At 40.4% G+C, this 24,328-nt stretch overlaps 1 protein-coding gene across 7 annotated transcripts in view; it reads right to left on the bottom strand.

The window, feature by feature from the left end:
• Nucleotides 1-24,328, bottom strand: part of Chd2 (chromodomain helicase DNA binding protein 2) — a 113,184-nt gene that overhangs the window by 88,211 nt on the left and 645 nt on the right. For 2 of the 7 annotated variants that reach the window (XM_075952233.1, XM_075952237.1), the window contains exons 2-3: nucleotides 23,979-24,111; nucleotides 3,111-3,342 (exon numbers count right to left, since the gene is read on the bottom strand). In XM_075952233.1, the coding sequence (XP_075808348.1) occupies nucleotides 3,111-3,342; nucleotides 23,979-24,040 (294 nt within the window). In that variant the 5' untranslated portion in view covers nucleotides 24,041-24,111. Of the gene's footprint in view, nucleotides 1-3,110; nucleotides 3,343-20,429; nucleotides 20,909-23,978; nucleotides 24,112-24,328 lie in introns of those variants that run through there. The other 5 variants (XM_075952234.1, XM_075952235.1, XM_075952236.1 and 2 more) reach the window with 5 other exon arrangements.

Genomic DNA, 24,328 nt, shown 5'->3' on the forward strand with positions numbered 1-24,328 from the left:
AAGCCAAAGGAATCTGAATGGACTGTGGAACACAGGCGTGAAGCTGTTTAATCATGGTCAAACATGTGGATCAGATGTTAGAAAGCCAAGTTTAGGAACAGGGGCTTTATTAAAAACAGAAGCAGCAGCTAATGTCATGAAAGCATTTGGAAATTCCAGACAGTATATGCAAAGGAGGAGGAGCCACTGTCTAAAGCCAGAGAAATGTCTGCACCTAACTATGTTTTCCTGAGGAAACCAGACAGTACACAGTCTATGCTACATGGTTATTTCACTCTGAAACTCTAATGGGAAATCAACCACAAAGTATCTAGATGGTGGGGAGGGGTGACACATGACACCATATCCCAAAACAAGCAGCATTTCTAAGTCTACAACAGAACTGGAAACAAGTGCCATTGTTTCTTTCTCTTATAAGTTTTAATATAATGAATAAACCAGACATGCCTAATCCAGGCATGGTGGCGCATGCCTTTAATCCAAGTACTCAGGAAGCAGAGACACGCAGGTCACTGTACTTTCAAAGACAGCCTGGACTACACAGTGAGTTCCAGGACAGCCAGGATGGCATACTGAGATACTAACAAGGAAAATAAAAAGTAGAAAACTGCCCTTAAAAAGCCAAAACTGATCAAAGATTAAACAGCAACAACAACAACAACAAAAAAAAAGTCACTAGGCAAAGGAGGACAGTATTAACCAGTGATTAAAAAAAAAAAAAGCTATGGTAAGCTGAAAAACAAGGAGTAAACTGAAAAGAAAAGCAAACAAGTTAAAATAGCCCAGGAATAGGCTATTAGAACTAAAATCCAACACAATTGTAAGATTAGGACTCAATGTTGTTAGATTCCCTAAAAAGGGCTTTAGCATTACCCAAATTTTAAAGGACAAAAGACCCAACCATGAGTTAGAAGCGATCAAGCGGGAGGAAAGCCCAACACACAGGAGCAGGCTGGCAGAGAACAAGTGAGAGACGTGTGCACTAGCCTTTCTGCCCACGCCCACACCTAGACCTTTACAGCCTCTGCTACACCAGAGAAATTATCTGCATGACCCCGCAGAGAACTTCACGGTAACTGAATGGATAAATCACGCTAATCCGGCTACACCAATCAGCCAGTCTTGGCACTCACAGCCTCTGCCTAGGCATGTTGGCTCCAGGGCTGTAGCTGTGCTCCACATCACACTACTGCACTACTGACACCACACAGCAGCTTGTATTATTTGTCCTTTAGAGGCTACCGAATTCTGCTCTTCCAAAAAAGAGCTGACATGCGAACTCGCTCACTACTGCGTGCCCTTACACAGGTAATAAAACTTTCCTCCTGTGAGGGGAAGGTGGGGGAAGCTAGACTATAAACAGGATGTATATATGTATACAAAGCAGTATTTTCAGAATTTCTCATTTGTGGTAATTCCTCTATTAGGTCCAGCTACATGAAACTATGCATTTTTACCTTTTTAGTACTGATCACCTTAACCACTAAAAAACTACCTGATATTTGCAATTTTATCTTAAAAATATTATGCACGTTTGTGTATGTACATATGTATGTATATATGTATGTATTTTTCTGGTAAAACCTGAATATACAAATCCAATCTCAGTAATGCTTTCTCACACCAGGAATAGTGCAAAGAACTGCCTGGAAGTCCAGCTGAGTAGACTGGACAGCTCAGTAAACTGGACACCCTCTTTTGGCCTCTTCAAGGATCAGCACACATGCACCCACTGAAAAAAAAGCTGGGAGCAGGGGGTGGGTTGTCGCGCCTGCCTTTAATTGAAGAAGGATCTCTGTAAGTTCGGGACCAGCGTGGCCTACATAGTGAGTTCCAGGAGAGCCAGGGCTACATAATAAGATCCTGTCAGCAAACAAAACAGAAAAACCTACTAAGTGTTTCTAAGCCTGGCCATCTACTGGCCCCTAAAAGTCAAACACCATTACACGGCAACTTTCCTGACAACTGAAATAACTATTCGACCCAAGTCTGTCTCCAGAGCTCCAAATGTTTCTTCTCATATTGTCTGAAAATGTTCACTGCTGCCTACAATTTAGTATAGCTTATATAAAAGCAAGTATGTAGAATATATATTTGCATCTTAGATTATAGCTTAAATTTGAAAAATGACAGCATAAAACTTAATTTTATTAAGCTTCCTCCCACCCACCAAAGCCGAGGGCCGAACCCAGAGCCTTGTGCTTGCTAGGCAAGTGCTCTACCGCTGAGCTAAATCCCCAACCCCAGGATCGTTTTCTTTTTTTTTTTAAGAAACAAAAAACAGTATTCTTCCATAGTGGTTCACACAGAATTCTCTCAAATAAAATCTCCCAAGTTCAAATGTGGTGGGCTGGGAAGCAGCTTAGCTGGCATGGTGCTTATCTAGCATGTACAAACCCAGAATCACAGAAAACTGTCACAAGATAGAGGGACAGGCCTCTCATCCTAGCAGGAGGGAGAGGAAGGAAGATGAGGAGTTCAAGACCATCTTTGGTTGCAGTGAGTTCAGGGTCAACCTGGGCTATATGATATCCTATCCAAAAATAGGCTCAGACACCTGCTGATGAAGGCACACAATTACTAATTCTTTTCCACCAAAAAAAGGAATGTATTCAAAGTTTAGAATAATGAATCAATGTGAAAATGTTATGCAAGTTAATGTGTGCTTTTTGTCGTCTTTGCTATAAGACTCTTTTCTAATAAGCAAAGTGCAGCTACACTTAGGCAAGGAGAAGTCTCCTTATGACAGTGTGATGGTCAGGGCTGTAATGCCAGCACACTGGGTTAAAAGAGGAGCATCTTGAGTTCCAGGCCACACCAGGCTATACTGTAAGACACTGCCTAAAAAAAAGGTCGAGTGGGGAGGGAAGGACTAACCAGGTATAATGGTGCACACCTATCATCTCAGCACTTAGGAGACAGCTACAGGAGAATCAGGAGCACAAAGCCAGTCCTGGCTGGATGGCAAGCAAGTTTCTGGCTAGCCAAAGGTACATGAGACCCTATCTCCAGAAACAGACAAATCAAAAAACACACTAATCAATCTTCTTTGGAAACTCTGAACGCTGGTCCTGGATAGGAGCAAATTTGCAAGACAGCCCAGGAGGTACCTTCTTCACATCAGCTATCCGTTCCTTCTTAGAGGCAGGCTTCTCTTTGGCTTCTGGAAGGACTGGCTGGGATTTGGAACCTGCTGATTCACTCTCCGATTCTGATTGACTCTCAGAAGATTCAGAACTGCTATTGGACTCGCTGCCATGTCCACTTCCGGGATCGCTGCCCTGCTCACTTTCCGACTGACTGCCAGAGTCTGAACCCGAAGCTTCTTCAGAGGCCGAATGACTTCATTTAATAGAGAGACAGGGCAGAGAGAGAAAACTTAGAATCATTTAAGAACTGCCACAAAAAAAGGTTTTAAAATCCTCTGGTAATGTCTTCAGACCATTATTTCAGCGATTAAACATCCACATCTTCAAATTCACTTTTATTCTTGTGCTGCAGGTTAATACTTTCCTACGGTTTTCAACCTTGACTTTGTATTTTGTTGAAACCATACATACACATTCTCACATTCCAGTGAACATAGACCCCTCCTCATTCTGATGAGGTAAAACTATATAGCTCCGAGTATTTAAGGAACACTAAGACCTCACTGAAACACTAGAACTAAGTCACCTTAATACCAATGCCCCCTTCAAAATAAAAAACAGCAATTCAAAAATGAGAAAAACAACACCCCGCCCCACCCCAGAAGAATGCAATTATCCAATCAGCGGGAAGAATGCAATTATCCAATCAGCGGTTCTCGTGCCAAGGTTAGACTCCGGTAGGGAGCTACACACACCACCTATAGTTCACAGGCCCTGCCTCCACAGCAGTGACTCTAATGATGGTCCTCCCACGGACCTGATAATGGCCTATGAACATCCGGTCACCTCCCTCATTTGAAAGAACACTCGTGAGGAGGCAAATGATGGTCAAAGCCACAAAACAAAAGCTTTAGGTTGAGAGGTAAGACACAGTAGCACGAAGCTTCCTAACTAGAACTGAGGTCACACAACTAACAAACAGCTATAGAAAACAGCCGGGCTGCAGATGAACTGGGTTGGCAGTGTGCTTTTAAAGCCAGCAGGGCCCTAGGCTTCAGCACACTAGGTTTGGTGGTACACGCTCAGAAGGACTAGAAATTCAAAGGCAGCCTCTGCTAGGCAAGATGGAGGCCAGCCTGGAATATACGAGTCCCTGCCAAAATATGAGAGAAACAGAAAGAAAATAAATTACTGGAAACTTGAATTGATTCAACTCTATAAAAAGTGCATTATAGTATAGAAGCCTTTCAGTCAAGATGAAGAAATGGAAAAATCTACCTCTAAGAAGGAAAGGCTGAACAACTACAAACTGCCTGATCACCTCACAGTGTCAGACATTATGCTAAATACTTTATACATGTTTATTCTCCAGAACAATCCTATGAAAAGACAGACACTTTAAGAAACTCAGCCCTCTCTCTTCCTTTGAAATTGATACCCTAGCCAGGCGGTGGTGGCGCATGCCTTTAATCCGAGCACTCGGTAGGCAGAGACAGGCAGATCTCTATGAGTACGAGGTCAGCCTAGTCAGTGTTCCAGGTCCAGCTCCAAAGCAGCTACACAGAGAAACCCTATTTCAAAGAGCCAAAAAAAGAAAGAGAGAGAGAGAATAAAGAAAAAAGAAAATCTCTGCCCTATCCCATCTCTTACTTTCTGGTTGTACATTTTTTCATTTTCTTTGATGTGTGTCAGTATTCTGCCTGAATGTATGTGTGTGCGCAGTACTTACAGAAACCACTTGGATCCCCTAGGACTAGAGGTACAAATTGTCATGCAGAGCTTACAAAGGCCTGTCCCTTACAGCCCAGACACCCCAGCCTGGTATTTTTACTCAGCTCAGTATGCGCTGGAAAACCTAGCTTCTGACAATCCTCCTATATTCATGTCTGAATGATTCCCCATCTCTCTCTGAAAGATTTACATTTTTTGTATTGGTGTTTTGTTTCCATGCATGCCTGTGTACCATAGGCCAGAAGAGGGTATCAGATACCCTAGAACTGGAGTCATAGACAGTTGTGAACCATCATGTAGTTGTAGGGAACTGAAGCCAAGGTTGTCTACAAAACCAGTAAACCCTCTCAATTGCTGGGCCCTCTCTCCAAGCCCTGCTCATCTCTTCTTCGTTCCTTCCCTCAACTCCATTTGCTCCATGTAACACTTAGAGAAGCATGGCAGAAATTACAATACCATTCTCCTCCAACCCACGTACACAGTGCTTATGAAGCAAGCTGAGTGTCTAACTTTGAGGGCCTGGGTATCATCTTCTGTAGCAAAGAAAGCTTTGCTCTCTCCTGTGCTAGATCAGCCTATTAGACCCTTCCAGGCGCTCATCTATTACTGAAATCACTACCCTAAGAAGTGAAAACTGGCATCCCGACCTTGGTATTGGCTTCATCTCCCAACCTCTGCTACCTCTCTCTTCATCATGACACCTGATCCTAGGAAACTGAATCCAAAGCCCGAGCAGCTGGGCTGGGGTATGGCTCAGTGATACAGTGCTTGCCTAATCATGCATATGAGGCTTGGTCCCACAACACCTACCAAAGAATGATAAATGTAAGTTTCTGTAAAGCCCAGCTATTTACTTAACACATTACCACGTCTTCCACTTGTCCCATACTATAAAAATAACGTGGTGACTTGTCAAAACAGGCTTGAGAGATGACTCAGAGGTTAAGAGGACAGGCTGCTCTCCCTAGAGGTCCTGAGTTCAATTCCCAGCAACCACATGGTGGCTCACGACCATCTGTACTGAGATCTGGTGCCCCCTTCTGACATACAGGCATACATGCAGACAGAACACCATGTACATAATAAATAAATCTTTAGGGGGGAAAAAAAACAGGCCTGAAAATTAAGAGCATCTTCTCATTGTTCCTTGTGCCTAGTATATTAGAGATCACTGACTGAGATAGAATAATACATGTACCTGCCTTTTGAAATGACTTCGTTTTCCAGCACAACTCCAGACAAGAACTTGGGGGGTGGAATCACATGCTAATCATCACAAAACACCACAATAATCAACATATTCACTCTCCGGGAAAAAAATACACAAGGGACTGAAAAATGTTAAACTACCAGCTTACAGACCCAGAAAAAGGGCCGCTTTAGTCTGGTACAGAAAAAGGTTAACAGTCCAGTTAACTAGAAAGGCTTTTAGTCTTGTTCTAAAAGCAAGAATCACACATGGCAGGGCTGCTGAGGTGGCTCAGAGGTTAAGAGCACTGGCTGCTCTCCCAGAGGTCCAGAGTTCAATTCCCAGCAACTACATGGTGGCTCACAACCATCTATAAAGAGATCTGGTGCCCTCTTCTGGCCTGTAGGCATACATGCAGATAGAACATTGTATACACAATAAATAAATCTTTTTAAAAAATAAATAAATAAATCCTACACTTCAGCTTAGGATCCTTAGTTTATATAAAAAAAAAGAGACACATGGCACAATGTATCATTGCAATGTCAAAAAGACAGTTCTCTGTGAAATGCCATGTAAGAAAGCTGGACTTCAATGTTTACTCAGGCTATTTTCAAACTGTTCTCTTAAACAATAAGCTATAAAAGCTATAAATATCTATAATTAATTTCTCCAGAATATTTCTGTTCTTTTGCCGTTGCTCATTATAATCGGTAAAAGTATAAATACTCTAGGACAGCTGTGTTTCTCTATGCATGTGACCATAGAAATGTTAACACTGCATACAATCACCACAAACACACCCACATTCCCATCAGCACACATGTATGTAAATGTGAGCCTACAAATTTAATTAGTTGAGAGTGGCTTATACTGTGGGAAAGGTATGCTGGAAGAGTCCATAGATTAGCTTATGCTGTAATATAAAAAATAAAAAGTAAAAACTAAAATACTACAGAAATCAAACCTAAGGAAAGAACAAAGCTGCAGTCGCCTGTAGATCAGAGCAAAGCAGGTATAACCAGGTTAAGACATTGGCATCCTGACGGTTTTAGTGGTGAACTCACAGCTGCTTAAAACTCTTAAAATATTTTTGATGCATAAACTAGGTCACCAACTAAAATAAAGATGCAAGTGAGTCAGTCAGTATAAGACTAAGTAATTTAATATTTACTTTGACCGGGCAGTGGTAGCTCACAGTTTTAATTCCAGGACTCAGCAGAGGTAGGTAGAAAGCTCTGTGAGTTCCAGGCCAGCCTAGTCTAAAAGGCAACCTTCAGGAGAACCATAGTAAAACAGTCTCCAAAATTAATAAAATAACTGCTTTTGCCAAAGTATTAAGGGTACAGACCGGTTGTCATGAAATCAAGAGAAGCAAATGCTATGTACAAACCAAGAAAAGGAACTTTATTTTGGAACAAGCAAGTTAGATGTAAGACTTAACATTCCCAGGAAGAATGCTGGGCTGCTTCTCATAAGAATCTTAACTAAGGTCTTGGGGGGGGGGGGGGGTTGCTATTTGTTTTGAGGTAGAAGCCCAAGCTGGCCTTGAACTCAAAGACAGACCGGCCTTTGCCTCACTAGTGCTGGGATCAGAAGCCTAAGAGAAAGTTTCTTACTGTTGAAAACTGAATTGTTGTAACCAGGACTATTGTGGCACAACATTTCCTAAGGCCCAGCAATACTGAGCACTTCAGTGTTTCGCTGGTTTTCACACGGACTCAGAGAAACCCCCTAAAGAAAAAGGTCAGCCTGGTGCAGTGGTGCACGCTTTAATACCAGCACTGAAGATCAGGAGACACCACTCCCACAGAGAGAGAGAATACCAAATTCAGCTCATATTCGGGTGACGATACTTAAATAAAAACTCCCACTAATATGTATGACTGTCTGACTTTCAAGATAGTTAACAAGGCAACTGAAACTTAAATTCATAGGAATTATCTACTACAGTCTCATAAAGATCGTATTTATTTGAAAATTATTCAAACTCTAAACTGCAAACAAATTTCATTACTTTTCGAATGGACAAAAAAAAACTGATGAGTCAAAATCCAATAAAGAAAGAAAAGGACTCAACACCTTTACTAAGGTTTTCATGAAATGGGTCAGTCATTCTTGTAACAGTGGACTTTGACGACAATAGGGTCACTTCTGTTTCTTAAAGTGCCATTTCCAGAATGGTCACAAGAGGACAGCACAGCAATGGTTCACTTAAAAGAGAAAGTCTGTGGGTTCTTCAAGAGCCTCCATTTCAGCACCCTGGTGTTTATTTTCCTAACTTACAAAATGGCTGAACTACTTACTAGACAGAGCTCCGGGGCTACCACAGGTAAAAGCAAAATCTGAACCGCCAAAGGATATCCATACAAAGTCTGCATTACAGACACTAAAAGCGTCAAAATACGCAGAAAGCCTAGTCCTTGCCAGACTCCTATAAAGACAAAGTCCCAGTGTGTTAAGGATGTCTGAATTACAGAATCTGCCCTATGCATTCCTGGCCCTGCATTCCACACATTCTTCAGTCAAACACTTTATCAAATCAACCCAACTGCCTTGTGACCACTCCTCCTCAGCTCTAAGGAAATGGAAAGGGGAGATATTCTCACTGACAAGGACACCTGACAACTCCTTAAGCTTTGTTTCTAAGATCCCTACGCGTCTAAGTTCAAGTCTTCAGATTCTGAAGAGTAAGTTATAGTATAAACTTGTAAGTTTTTAAGTAATAGTATGAATACAGCTAAGCCTAGTAAATGAGGAAAACAAACTTGAACGTATACATTAACAAAACAACATATGAAGACTGGCAAATCAAAAAATACCGTAGGAAATTAAGTAAAAACAACAAACATACAACCAAAGAAAAGAAACTGAAATGGTCAATAAACTTAATAAAATATAACACCTTTAAGGCCAGCATTTGGCAGGTAAAGGCTGGTGGACCTGAGTATAGGGCCAGCCCGGTCTACAGAGCAAGTTCCACGACAGTCACAGCTACACAAAGAAACCTAGTCTTGAAAAACAAAACAAAACAAGGAAGGAAGGAAAGAAGAAAGGATGACTATCATGACATAAAAAAATTATTAGTAATTTGGAGAATATATTATTATAGTCAATTTTATATTTTGCCCAAGTAAAAATTTTGAACAGTGATAAGGCAGTAAAGGAAAAGAGTAGTCACGCCAAGAATCAATCAAAGTGATTTGATTAGCACAGGTTTGGAGAAAGAAGCTATTAACCAGCATTTTTTTTCTTTTTTAAACTGAGTATACGTGCATGACATTCCATAACATACATGTGAAGCTTTGTGGGTTTCAGGGCATTGTTACTCATGAGCTTGCCTGACCAGAAACAGTTCTAAAAAATGCTCAGGTACAGTAATGTAGGCCTTTAATCCCAACACTTGGGAGGCAGAAGCAGGAGGATCTCTGTGACGTCAAGGCCTGTCCGGTCTACAGTGTGAGTGAGTTCCAGGGCAGTCAAAGCTTCACACATAAATTCTGCCAATTAGTAAGAAGGTATGTTACCTAGATAAATCAAAGTTGGGCAACAGCCAAACACAAAATTATTCAAAGCCAAAATGAGGTGGGAAAAAAATCTACATATCCATGTATAAAATATACAAGATGAGAATTATCCACACTGTCCATACAAATCCAAATAGGACTGGGCCTTAATATATCTGTAAATACAAAAAACAAAACAAAAAAAAAACAAAAACAAAAACAAAAAAAGTAAACAAACAAGCCAGGCAGTAGTGGCATAAGCCTTTAATCCTAGCACTCCAGAGGCAGAGATTGGCGGATCTCGGTGAATTCAAGGCCAGCCTCATCTATAAGAATTAGTTTCAGGACAGCTAGGGCCGTTACACAGAGAAACCCTGTCTCAAAATAATAATAATAATAGACAAAATATATCTGTAAATACCAGTGACCATTTCAAAACTACAAATTTTGAAACATAACTATACGAACTACAAACGTTTTCAACGTTTATATATGCCAGGTTAGTACAAACGTAACAATAATAAAAGGGTGTGATGGGAGCATGGTGTGTCTTAACTCTCTCACTAGAATTTACTCTTTGAGCTTCTTGTTTCTTCATAATTTTTCAAAAAGGTTTATTTTGTTTTTGAGACAGGGTCTCACTATGAAGCTCTGGCTAGCCTGAAACCTGTAGACCAAAATAGAACCCAGAGATTCACAAGTGCTGGAGCTAAAAGTTTACCATTATAGCCAGCAAGGGCTCTTTTTTCCATAGAATTTCTCCCTTTGTGGCATTCAGTTCTTCTGGAAGTCTTCTTAACAGTGACAACAGCGCAGACTTTCCTGGCTGAGCTAGAAATGGAAGGGAAGGGAGGAATCTGGCCAGGCCCCTCCGGCCAACACCACTATGAAGGCAGTCCTGCCAACTTGAGTTTCGCTGCATTCCCACATCTCGGTTTCTCAGACTCTCAAACAGGAACAAGACCATATATTAACCCCTTCCCACGCCCACGCACCTTATTTTTGTTTTTGAGACAAGGTTTCTTTACATAGCCCCGGCTAGTTGGCTGTCCTGGAACTCTGAAAGTATAGCATGCTGGCCTTGAACTCACAAAAACCTAACTGCCTCCGTTGGGACTAAGTGTGAGCACCACTATACCAGGCTATTTACAGCAACATCTTAACTTCCCCTGCAACCCTGGTGCTCAGGCTTCCCCTTTACCAGATGTAATCCTACCCAAAGCAAATCAGAAACCACCCCCACCACCTTACTTCCCAAAAAAGACAATGTCCCTCAGAAGAGGATTTCAGCAGAAGAGAAAGGGGAAGTAAAAGGCCAGTGGAGGGTGAAAATGACTAAGTCCCCACATACAAGCATGAAACTGTCAAAGAATTTAAGGTTCCTCTAGCAGGCCTTCAGGATGGAGCTCCAGAGCCACCAAAGTCATTATTTATGTCTACAAGGCCTTAATTTCAAACCCCTTGAGGAAGCCAAACTCACAATGTACTTTCCTGAGTGCCCCTTTATTAACATCTGTGCTTAAATTTTACATTAGAAATGTTTACTGGGTCAATACAATAAATCTCTACCTTATATATGTCAACCTGAAATGAAGTTCTTTTCTGTGGCGAAGCAGTGAGTTCTCCTTTAACTAAAAAAAGGAAAAAAAAAAAAAAAGAAAAAAAAGAAAATTTCAAGGTAGTGGAGTTAGCAGAAATTGAGTTTGTCTCCGCTCCCACTGATTATAAAATCTATGAAAGGCCAATGATTTGAACCAGGCTAAAAACCAGTAAACAAGAAACCAAACCAAAATGGAGTCACTCATGCTTCTAAATTAGCAACTTAGATTGGCACAGTCAAGCTCCTGTCTTACAACCCAATGTAACTGAAACTGCTCTTTTTGTTTCCTTGTTCTAACAAAATGCTTTAGAAACATGCTCCTCCAGTTTCGACTTAGTGATAGGAGGCAGCCCATTTCTCAGTCGCTAATAAAGCCCAACAACATCTTCCCATTTCTGTTAAACACTGACATGTCTCTGGAGGAAAATGCACTTTCCCTTTAAAGGAAATGCCTCAAAACGGCACGTACAATTCTACGGGATAGCAAAGCTAGATCCCAACAGTGCTTCTCAAATTAAGTCAGCCAATGGTCTGCAGCTTATAGCTCAGTGGCAAAGGGCTTCCCAGCCAGCATTCATTAAGGCCCTCTAGGTTCAATATCCAGTGTGGTGGTTTAGGCCTCCAACTCTAGTGATTATGGGAGGCTGGGGCAGCAAGGATAACCAGAATTTAAAAAGAAAAGCATAGAACTAGCTGTTTCTGAAATTCTCATCTGGAACTAGGCAGAAGTCCCCTTAAGCTTTCTCATGCTACTTCTGCTCCCCAATAACCAACTAGTCTTAAATAGTTTACCAAGTACCACAAAATTGGCCTCCAGCAGATTGGGGTGTGAATGACATCAAAGAGGCTAGATATGGTGTACCTGGAGAATCATACACACAGCTAATCAGAATCTGGCAACAGTTTCATACTAAAAAGCAAAAAGAAAGCTTTCCATTCAGGTAAAAAATAAGTAAGGTAAATAAAATAAAAATAAAAAGAACAAGACAAAGCAGCAAGCTGAAGAGGTAAGGCTACAGGGGACACCTCCCTGCACTCACAAACAAGGTTCTAACCAACCATCAAAGGGGACACTTACTCTGAACACTAAGAATGAACGACCCAGTTTGGCCTGGCGTTCCCTTTAAATGTCCGAGTCTTCTATTTTCTTATTAGCTAACTTGTAGACTATAACTTTTATAGACTTTTATGAAACAGACCGTGCTGACGAAACTTCAAAGTTCAAAGGAAATTAAAAGCCCTGGTTACCACCCCAATAATAAATGTGAAAGGTATGCCCATGTCCTCAAGAGTCCTTGGAGCTAAGAAAGCAAGGGGAGGCGCCTCGGCACAGCAAGCACTAACAGTCACTAAGAGAAAAACTCCACCAAACTTTTCGTTACACATGCTTTCTACATTGGGACACCTTTGATGGGGCTGGAACTGGACTGCTGAGAGAGTGCCAATGTTTGTAGACTACCTGGCACCCCACACTTCTTTGAATTAGATGTCAACAGCACCTCAGCACCTGGTAATAACCAAAAATATGAATAACCAAACAAGATGAAACTGGGGATGAGGGGACCACACACTATCAAGGGTGAAAAGCTGCCACTGTCCATAATCCTGCTTCAGAAACACAATATTACCACCTATTATTTTCAAAACGAAAAAGCTCAGAAGCTCTTGCATGGAATTTTATAGACGAAAAGAAGCAAAATAACAGGTGTTGGGGTTTCACAGAGCCATAACACCTTCGCTCAGGAGGCCAGACAGAACTGCCTCAAAAATACCAGTCCAGACTAAGTAAAAACATCTTCAGAAAATATTAGTCGCCAAAGGGAGGAAAAGAACAGAGATGCAAACTGTCAAGAGCTCTCTTTGAACCTGCCACACAACCCTAACCTGCTGTCCAAACTATGAAACCCTCAGTCACCTGAGTCGACTGTTCCATATGCAGACTTCTGGGCACAAATCCCTCCATTACCCTATTCCACACTTCCATGCAAGATGCCTGGGTATTCACAAGCAAACCAGGTGATTAATTCTTAGCAAGAATATTTTTCGAGTTAGATGTTACAGCTGTTTGGTCCATCAGTCCCAATTTGTACCTAAGTAGCCATACACTGATCGTGGGAATGTCAAGCAACCTGTATCTGAATGTGAACAAGGGACACACTAATTCCCAAGATTCCTAACGTCCACCTGATTGATTGACGACTGTTACTTTTAGTTTGTTTTTTTTTTTTTAAATAGGGTTTCTCTGTGAGCTTTGGAGCCTGTCCTGGAACTCACTCTGTAGACTAGACTGACCTCGAACTCACAGAGATCTGCCTGCCTCTGCCTCCAGAGTTGGGGTTAAAGGTGTCCACCACCACCATGCCACCTAGTACTGTTTCTTGACAAGGCACATCTACAAAACTGACCCAACAAGAGCTTTCCCTTTCCCTTTCCCCTAACCTGCTATACAAAAAAAAAAAATCCACTCAATTCTGATACTTGTTTAAATTATCCAGGTAATTCTCAAGCAAAACATGCACAAAAATTAAATTTAGGATACAGGGGAGGGAAACCACAAGCACAAACTTTCATGCATCACAAACTAACCCAAAGTAAGTTTTTATTCATGTGTGAATAAAAGCCAAATAATGGAAGAGCAAGTTCTAAGGTTTCCAAGACCTCCGGATGAACACTCCCAGGATACAACCACTCTCCAGGAAACCACTGCAACCGCCTCCTCCACAGGCACTTCAGGTTTCAACTACCCCCAAGGAAACCACTTCAATGGCCATATTCCCACCTGAGGCTTTTATGTAAAATACTGGCCTTTTGAAGATCACATCCATAAAAGACTGTACTCTTGTTGAGGCTTTTGTTTCTTTAAATCGGAAAAGGTTTGCTGGGAGGTGGTGGCAAACTCCTTTAATCCCAGCATTTTGGGATTAAAGGCATTTGGAGGCAGATGGATCTCTTTGAGATTGAGGCAGAGCAAATTCTAGGCAGGGCTACACAAAGAAACCCTGTCTCAAAAAAACAAAAATAAATAAAAATAAACTGTAGAAAAGGTGGGCAGGAAGGAGCACTTACTTTGCAAACACGAAGACCTGAATTCAAATCCCCAGAATCCTCAATTAAAAAAACAAAAAAAAAACAGGTGTAGGGTTGGAGATGATCCACTGCTAAAGGACACTTGCTGCTCTTCCAGAGGATCCAGATTCAATTCTCAGCACCCACACAGCAGCTGGTGGCTGTCTATAACTCCAGTTCTATGGGGATCCAAACCCTTTTCTGTTCTCCAAAAGGCTCCAGGAACACATGAAGCACATAAACATACATACAGGAAACATTCATACAAATATATAAAAATCTTTACACTTATTCCAGAACTACATAGTGAGACCGTCTTTTTTTTTCAAAGTGGAGTGCTGAGGCGCATAGGGAGGAGGATCGCTGTAACTTGCCAGCCTAGCTCCAGATTCAGTGAGGCCCCTGTCTCAAAGCAATAGGTCTGTGATAAAGGCCACCCAATGACAACCTCTTCTGGCATCAGCGTGTGCATGAACTACATACGCCACACAATGAATGAATGAATGAATGAATGAATGAATGAATGAATGAATGAATGAACAAAAGAACAAATGAACAAACGAGCTTTAGAAGCAGAAGAGGAGGATCCAAGATGTTTTACTATGTCTCCTATTTCCTCTACAGTTTTCTCTGAATCGACAAAGGGGACAGCAACCATTCATGACATGCTTAAGCCAGCTACCAAAAAATCTGAGTCACAATTCCATACTGACTCCCTTATACTTCAATTTTTCTCATTTGTTAAATGCAGGGATAAAAATCATAACAACTGGGTTCACAGCAGGAGCAATAAATGGTGGTTCTTACTGAGCCTTCTCGTTATTTTCTTTTAAACATTTTCTTAAAATCATTTCATCTACAGAATTGATGCCTATCAAAATACAAAGATCACAAACACAAGGCTACTCGGGAACAGTGGTACACGTCTTTAATCCCAGCACTCTGGGGCGAGAGAAGGTGGATCTGAGTTAAGGCAGCCTGGTCTACAGCATTCCAGGACAGCCAGGGCTACAGAGAGAGTAGACCCCGTACCAAAAAATCAAAAAGGGAAGGGGGGGAAAAGGCAGGGCCAAATATGTGGTACAAGCCTTTAATCTCAGCCCTAGATGCAGAGGTAAAGCAGGCAGACTGTTCAAAGTTCAGCCTGGTCCACACAGTGAGTTATAAGACAGGCAGAGCTACAAAGTGAGACCTTGTTTCAAAAAAGAAAGACTACATAAATGAGATTCCCTAAGGTTTTTCATCAATTTTTAAAATGCTGGTGCTGGTTACAGTTTACAACTGTCAACTGGGAGGCAGTCTAAGAACAGCACACCACAGTTCCACTCCTGTATGATCTGGTTAGGTACTTACCTGTATAAACAACAGGGGGCAGGGGAAGTTGTTATGATCAGCATGCTGGCCTGGTCTGTCACATGGGTACTCTGTCCCTTTAAGAGACAAGTCCCGCCCACTCTCACCCCTCCCCCCCATTCTCAGAGCATGGAATATGAATGCATTGTAACCAAGTAATTCTTAAGATTTGGGAAGGTATTAAGTAAATGTAAAGAGATTAGCATCCAAACAAACTTCCGAATCAAACTGAACAGTGTGACTATAGAAGAGGCCAGCAGATTTACAGCAAACTGAGCTCCTCACTGCACATCTGAAAAGAATTCCTGAAGCTGGAGCATATTCAACCCAGAAACACTTCCTTCCGCTCCACTAAACCTCTAACTCCTTTTCTTAAAACTCCATCCACCTTTTATTTCCTGAACTCCAAACTAAAAAGCCTGAAAGCACCAACAAAGGGAGATGCGATGGGCTACTGGATATTACTAAAAAAATTAAGAACAGGGCTGGAGAGATGGCTCAGTGGTTAAGAGCACTGCCTGCTCTTCCAAAGGTCCTGAGTTCAATTCCCAGCAACCACATGGTGGCTCACAACCATCTGTAATGAGGTCTGGTGCCCTCTTCTGGCCTGCAGGCATATACACAGACAGAACATTATATACATAATAAATAAATATTTAAAAAAAAAAAAATTAAGAACAAAAAGTGAACACTGCATATAGGAAAACACTGGTAAATCTGAGCCACATGGAGGACTTTTACAAAGTAAACCTGGAAGGTAGGGAAGAACTTGGATTATTTTAAAAGCCCTCCAATGACAGAAACGAACTCATCTAACCCATAAAACACATGGAACTGAAGAAATCAAAAGCACCCAAATCTTGGCACTCCAGTTCCAGTGAAATACCATACACATCAGACAGCAGGGCTCAGCTACTACTGGAGCACTCACTAGTCACTCCCCCTCCACAGCTAGGGGAGCTACAAAAGCAGCCATAGAAGGGCAGCAACTACCATCAGGCGAAAGTAACTCATTACTGCCAGGAACTGGGCTGACTCACAACAGGAAGAACAATCAGCTCCCACAGGCTGGCTGGCTCCTTGGAGTAGAAAAAAAAAAAATACAAAAACAAAACTGAGGTTTAACTACAAAATGCACCCAAGATTTTAAGTTAAATGGGACTTGCCTCCTGAGGTCATTCTCAAAAATCTCTCCACTAATGTGCCTAAAACGGCTCTTGGTAACCACCAGGGCACTTGGGCAGAACCTGGCTCATCAGAAGTACACTTTGAACTGCAGGGCTGAAGGGTGAGGAGAGACAAGGACAAACTGAGCAGTAATAGAAAAGTATTACTAGTAGCTTCCATTCGTTGAGTGCTGGGCACTTTGCCAAGGACCTACACATATAGGCATTCAAATACTAAATCCTCACAACCCAATGATTAACGGTCTACATTCTTAAGATGAGAAAATTTCATGCCCCAAAATAACCTAAATTGGAAGCTTTGAGCACTAAAATAAAAGCTGAATTGATAGCCATTATATGATTCCAAACACGGCTCTTGGAGCCTAGCAAGAAGATGGCAAGAATAAAGCCCTAAAATCAGGCCTAGCTTTACCTTTCTTTCCCCAGCCTCTTAAAGGGGTAAGAATGGAGAGATGGCTCAGCCTTTAAGAGAACTTGCTACTCTTGAAGATAAAGTCTGTAGCTCCCGGCACCCATATGTAGCCTATCACAACTGTTAGTAACTCTAGTCCCAGAGGATACAAGGCTCTCTTCAAGCCTCCAAGGGCACCAGGCACACTTACACATAGTACACATCCATCCATCCACCCAGGCAAATGCTCATACACATAAAAAAATACATAAATTTCAAAAGAGGGAGGGAACCTATTTTTCCCAAACTACAATAGAATCCAAAGTCTTTTGAAAATAAGATATAACCAAGCAGTGGTGGTACACACCTTTAATCCCAGCATTTGGGAGGCAGAGGCAGGTGGATCTCTGTGAGTTCAGAGGCTAACTTGGTCTACAAGAGCTAGTTCCAGGACAGGAACCAAAGGTACAGAGAAACCCAGTCTCGAAAAACAAAACAAAAACAAACAAACAAACAAAGGACAGATAAGGCTACATACACAAAGAACCCCTGTCTCAAAAAACCTAATAACGAGGAGGATAGTGATGATAATAATTATTACTACAGAGTCACAAAGACATTTGAAACACCAAAACTGGGTAACTCATAAGCGAGCCCATAAATGAAGTACTCAAAGCTAAGTGCTTCAGAAAACAGAACATGAATAGCAACTTCTAGGCTCGTTATCACTTATTTCAGAAAGGCCTTGACCCTCAGGTACCAATTGGGAATCAAAAGTTTTCAGCATAAGAACTTTTCAGAAATGTCTGACCCCAACGTCACCTAATCAACTAAAACACAAATTGATTAGGAAGCAAAGGTCACAACAGACATACACACAAAGTAAACCCTGTGTAAGGAAAACAGCCCTTGGGGATCTGATGATTTGGGTCATAGTAGTTTTAATCTGGCCTTTTCTCAATAACCTTAATGTTCCAAAACAAGTAATAATTGGCAGCAATGGAGAGGCTGCCCAATCATGCCATAATGCATGCAATAATATTAAGCTACAGGATCAATACAATCACCTAAGATAAACAAGCTTACAAAGTTGCTTTTGTTTCCTTGAAAAGAAGTGACTCTTGGGTAATGGGGGAGGGGGACTGTTGAGCACAGTTTCTTTGTTAAAGTAACACTCAAGAAGTCAGGCAAATCTAAAGCACCCCACAACAAGCAAGCAAAAATGACTTACGAGCAGTTACAAGACTTTCTTGTCAGGGACAAGATCACTACATACCAAGTTTATGGGAGAAATGGTAGGGGTGTGGATATCCCAGGTGATCTCAGCAGCTATGGGTTTCAAATTTACACAGCTGGACTGAACACTACGCGAGCGATGTAAATTATAAAATTTGAATGTCATACAAAGGTCAAATAAAATTACATATTCATTCCTTAAGAAATTAACTGGCTATAATTTAATAAACCTTATCAAATATTGTTTACACTTCCCTCCATTAAGTCCGCCTTTTTTTTTTTTTTTTTTTTTGAGACAGGGTTTCTCCATAGTTTTGGAGCCTGTCCTGGAACTGGCCTGGTAAACCAGGATGGCCTTGAACTCACAGAGGTCCTCCAGCCTCTCCAGCCTTCCCCCACCCACCCCCCCACCCACCCCACCCCCGTGCTGGAATTAAAGGCTTGTACCACCACAACCGGGCAACACTGCCTTTTTATCCTGTTTTGGAGTCGTAATCTCAAGTAGTAGTCAAGACTGGCCTCAAATTTTACGCAGCTGGGGATAATCTGGAACTCCTTATTCTCCAGCATCCATATTCCAAATAATGAGATTTCAGGTGTGTCACATCCATTTTACGAAATTAGGAAACAAACTTCGGACCTCTTGCATGCCAGGCAAACTATCAACTGAGCCATTTCTCCCATCCCCCACTGACTTAATCTACAAAAAATACAAATCATAAAAGGCAAAAAAAAATTGGCATGCAAGTTTTAAAAAATGAAATACACATACCAAAAAGAAAAGAAAAAAGAAGTTTCTTGCCAATTTCTGCCATATTCACACAGGCTCAAAAAGCAGACCTTAGAAAAATGGCTTGAAATGTTCACTGGTACTGTAATCTGTTCTGAAACCACTAAACCTGTGAAATACATCAACTCGTACAGTGCAGTATACCTGGGCTGAAATTACCTTCCACAGAACTGTTTATTCTCTCATAAATACAATGCAAGCAAGGTTGGCTATTTAATTCTACCCACACAGAAATTTAAGAATATTTAACAAATGCTAAAAATCTAATATTACTATAATTTAATTTCAGTCCACCAAAAGGGACATGGAATTACTATCTTCCTTCTGGTATCAAGATGTTTTTGTTGTTGCTGCTGCTATTATTTAATAAACATTTTAAAATGTTGGAAATATTTAAATTAGCTTATAAAATGTAGAACTATAAGGATGTTAAGCATTTTGTGTAGAATAAACAAGAGAACATAATTTCAAATCACGTGCAAGCTTTTCTGCGTGACTCTTGTATTCTTATATTCCTAAGAATTCCACCTAAACAAATATAATTAAGGGAAACCTATAAAACCAATTGGGGAAACTAACTGTTGCTTTCACAAACACCCATGAAAACATTTCCAGTAACATACAACAAGCCCATACAGTCCGTTGGTTCAGTTTTTCTTTTTGAAGAAGTCTCACGGGACATAGCCCTGGCTGTCGAGGTTTGCAGATCAGATTGGCCTTGAAATCACAGAGATCAGCCAGTTTCTGCCACTAATGCCAAGCGTTGAATGAGAAGTGTGTGCCTCCACATCCAGTGCCCATACCTATTTTATAGCACCGTTATACTGAATTCTTAATAGTATCTCCTAAGAATACCACACTCAATAGTCCTAAGATATACTGGAATATGTAAGGAAACAATACAGAAGTGTACTAACTGCTCTTCCTTCAACTTTAAATTCCTTACTTGTGATTTAATTGCAAGCAGCAGTTGGTAAACTATTTTTAAGAACAAATTCTTCCAAGGGTTTCCAAAAAGGTAGGAAATGAAAAACACATAAGTTTGTTTAGCAGAAACTAACTAAAGGGAGGCTAGGGCCAAGGCATTTCTCAAGGCCTTAACAAGCAATTCTGCTAACTAAGCAAAGTTTGAATCTCAGCCAGCGCCACTAACACTTTAGTAGTTTGCTGACACTACAAAATAATGTATTTCCTAATGCACGGACACTTGTAGTCACAACTAAAAGTACCTAGGCCGTTTTCCATTTAACTTCCCACTGAGACTCTTACAAACCACTAAACACATACTGACCTGAGTTTTTCTTCCTCAAATGTCAATTGAGAAAATGTTTGGTACCAAGTAAAAATGCACGGGGACAAGCTCAAGCGCTCTTCACTTGGTTTATGAGCCATGTGTGACACAGACCTTAAACACCCGTTAAGGCCTTTCAATTGAAAACATTCCACTCACAATGAACTGTTTTCAATCAATGGAACAAAATGAAACTCACTAATCTCTTTACAATGAACAAGGAAATAAACGGGAGAAAAAAAAACGCACCGGAATATTAAAAAAAAAAAAAAAAAGGAAAAGAAACCACGAAAACTGGAAATAAAAAAAACCTAGCGGACTTCTATTTGGAGATGTACGATTACAGTGTCTTTTCTCCAAAAGAGGACAACTATTCTAGGAATGGGCTCAGGAAAACACTGTAGGGCGCGGTGTGGACAACTACAGGCCAGGCCTGAGGACTGCAAGATCAAAATCGTTCCGGAAAGAAGCCGCCCACCGGAAAGTCCCGACAAAAATTCCCTTCCTCGGCCCCGCCCCCGCCACTACCCGGGCACGGACAGGAAGCAGTCGACCGGCGCACGAGGCCACGCGTCACCGCGTTCTCCCGCCCAGCACGACTGACGTCAGAAGGCGGGGACAGCCCCGCGGCGCGCCGTTGACCCTGCTGTTGCCAGGCGCGAAGGCAGCCAATCAGCATCCGCCGCCAGCGCCGGCCGGCCTTTGAACTCGGCACGGCAACTTCCTGCTGTTTGGCGAGTACACAGTGCAATGCAGTATGTCTGTCAGCGCTGCGGCACAAAGGAACAGCCATTTTGTGACTGAGCTGGACGTGCACCAAGATGCCAGAGCCTCCGAGAGCTGCTCCCTACGCCAACTACCGAGCTGTCCCCTTATTTCATCATCAGAGTACCAATGGGAACATGGGGAAAGGGATCTTCTGATATTTAGGATTTCGATTCATTTGTTTCCAGCCTTCTTAAAAATCCGATTTTTATAAGTATTATCAGTCATAAAATGGCTGCCACTGAAAACTGCCTGATCCAGTCCACAAGCACTGACTGCATAAGCCTTTTCTAACCATCCCCAGCCTTACAAGGCTAAGAGGCTCTTGTAAGAGGCTCTTTAAAAGGTTAAGATTTTACCCACACCTCCAAATATCAAATTATGGCTCAAAGGCAGATGATTCTGGATAGACATTTAATTGTGAGTTTATAAATGCCGTGCCTAGAACACAGAAATGTGTGCACACGATTCCATGTGCATTCTCTTCCCCTAGTTTCACTCCTGGATGTAACAACTTAGGTAAGTATGTGGCATACTTTATATGTCCATCACTAAAACTGTTTTATTTAGAAATTTACAAATGTGAATTGTTTAAAATTACATTTTAAAAAGTAAATTTTTAAACTCCAAAAATCATGATATACAAAGTACTTTAGAATTAAGCATTAACTTCAAAAGAATACAAGATATCAATAGTAAAAGTTATAGCACGTGTCCAATGCAGGAAAAAGTTTACTTAAAACTAGTGTTCATTCCTGTTTCTCAAGTGATTCTCATTCCAAAATTTACTTGACCTGAAAACAATTCCTTTCCTCTCTTGTAGTATTAGGGTGCAAAAGTGATTTTTAGTAATGTTCCCTAAACACTGTACTTCAAAAATTTAGCCTCTTTAGGCAATCTAATAACACAGGAACCAGGTACACAGGCAAATTCAATTTCAGCTCACTGGAAATAACAGTCTACTGTACCAAAACAACACAAACATCCTTTAAACTTTACAATCTTTGAAAGGAAGTGATGTCATAACTATGTACATACATTAATAATGTGTATCACTTAAGAGTAACAGCACCTACGATTCTAGAGTATCTGGACATTCATAAAGTATATGATGTGATTTAAAATATAGTTGGCAAAAGCATTAAATATATGCTTCTTGTTTTAACTAAAGAAATCAAATAAATGCATGACAATGCCCAAGTCATATTCCAGATAAAAGTAAAAGTGTATTCAAAGACAGACAGCACTTTACCATGAGTTAGAGAGCACAGTCTGATCAATGAAACCAAAAACCTGCATAAGAAAGCCAAAACCCTGGTGAGAATATGCAAATCTATACTCAAGGGAGGAACAACTTTAGTACTGGGTCTTTCATAATTTTCAAATATATCTGGAGCTTTCTATATAGCTTCAAATTATTACTTTCCAGAAAACTAGTTTTGCATTAGAAGCTGTTTGTCCTATATATAACCCAATAATTACACAGGCAACTCAAAAGGCATCCAAATTTCTAACAACTCAATTTGCAGAGGAACTTGGAAATTATCCTTAAAATCAAGACTCAAAATATCTTTAAGTAGAATGCAAAATCCATCATTTGTAATAACCATATTCAAAATTTCCAAATTTACAAACTAATTTAGAAAATAATTTTATGCAAAATTATAAAGTAAAATCAAAATTGGGAAAAGAACACATAACCAATCACATCCTTGTTAGTTACATGATTTTAAATTATGACAATTCTTAATACATCCAGAAATGCATGCACATTAGCTTTTAAAATTAAGATAAAGATAGTCATACAACAAAAATATCTTATAGGTTTTATTACTTCGGTTGCTGATAAACTACTTCAAGGAATGTGAGACAAATCATTATTTGAACAAACAGTACATAAAAGCTTCAGAAGAGAAAACATTCCAGACGACTCTGTCAAAATAAATGGATAAATTTAAAGCAGCATAAACTAAAAGGTAAAGATAAAATACAATTACCATCCTGAAATCACTGTCTTAACATGAATACACAAACATAAACCTTGGAGCATTTTAAAACATAAAATCTAAAATTATATTGTCATAGTAACAAACACAAAGCTTAATATTAATAGCATTCCAGGATTTTTGCGTGTTACAGATTTAATGATTTCAGGAAATATAAGGAAGGTTTTGGTTAAGTCATAAAAATTTCTGAAATGGAAGTGTATCCAAAGAAACAATCAAAAATATAAACGAAAGGCATCAGTCAAAGGGTCCCATTTGTGATTCTGATTTTAAATATACATTTTCCATTCATGTAACTTTCTCAAATGTCTATTTACTATAATTTACTACCACAAGGCTCCTCTATGGCCCTCAGTTACAAGTTTGAATATCCCAGATTCTTCAAAGAAAAAAATCTGCCTTGTATGTAAAATGGTGCAATGCAGCAATGGCTAAACAGACAAGGTCATTTTTCTGCAGCACAAAAACCTAAAAACTAAAAATTTACTGACAGAAAAACTACAGTTTCTAGGAAAGGCCCCTCCGTACAAAAGTACCTTACCTTCTGAATGCTGTAAGAGGCCCTAAGTCACAACTCAACTTTCATAAATTGCTACCAAAAAATCAGGGTGTGGCATGTTAGCAATCTCAAGGTCATGCTTTTAAAAAAAATCAACCCAAGTTAGAAATTTCTTATAACACAGACAGCAATCTATGTCTGTCAAAGTAAACAAGTGTAAGCTGAGGTTTCCCAAAAAAAAAAAAAAGAGAGAAGAAAAAGAAAGTTGATAGCTCATACCTCGATGCATTGCTGTGTAGCGAACTGTCCTCCTCTTGGCTTTTGTCCTTATTTCTCATCATCTTTTAATTCTTAAATATTAAGGGGGAGGGGGAATCAGTGTTTGCTTTGAAGTCCTGTGCCCAGGTATTTACTGTCAAAAGTTGAAAGAAAGGTAAGGTCCCAGCTTCTATGGGTGGTTTTTATTATCAGGAACAAAGTCCTGACGATGTTAGCGATATTCATGTAATGCAACAACGGTAAGCACCAAAAAAACAAAAATATTTCTATTTTTCCTTTTTAAAATAAGTAGGGGATAAACTGAACGGTAGAAGCATCACTATCAATAAGGAAAGTTTCTCAAAGTAACA

This window comes from Microtus pennsylvanicus, chromosome 18 (genome assembly GCF_037038515.1).
Source record: "Microtus pennsylvanicus isolate mMicPen1 chromosome 18, mMicPen1.hap1, whole genome shotgun sequence".
Lineage (NCBI taxonomy): Eukaryota > Metazoa > Chordata > Mammalia > Rodentia > Cricetidae > Microtus > Microtus pennsylvanicus.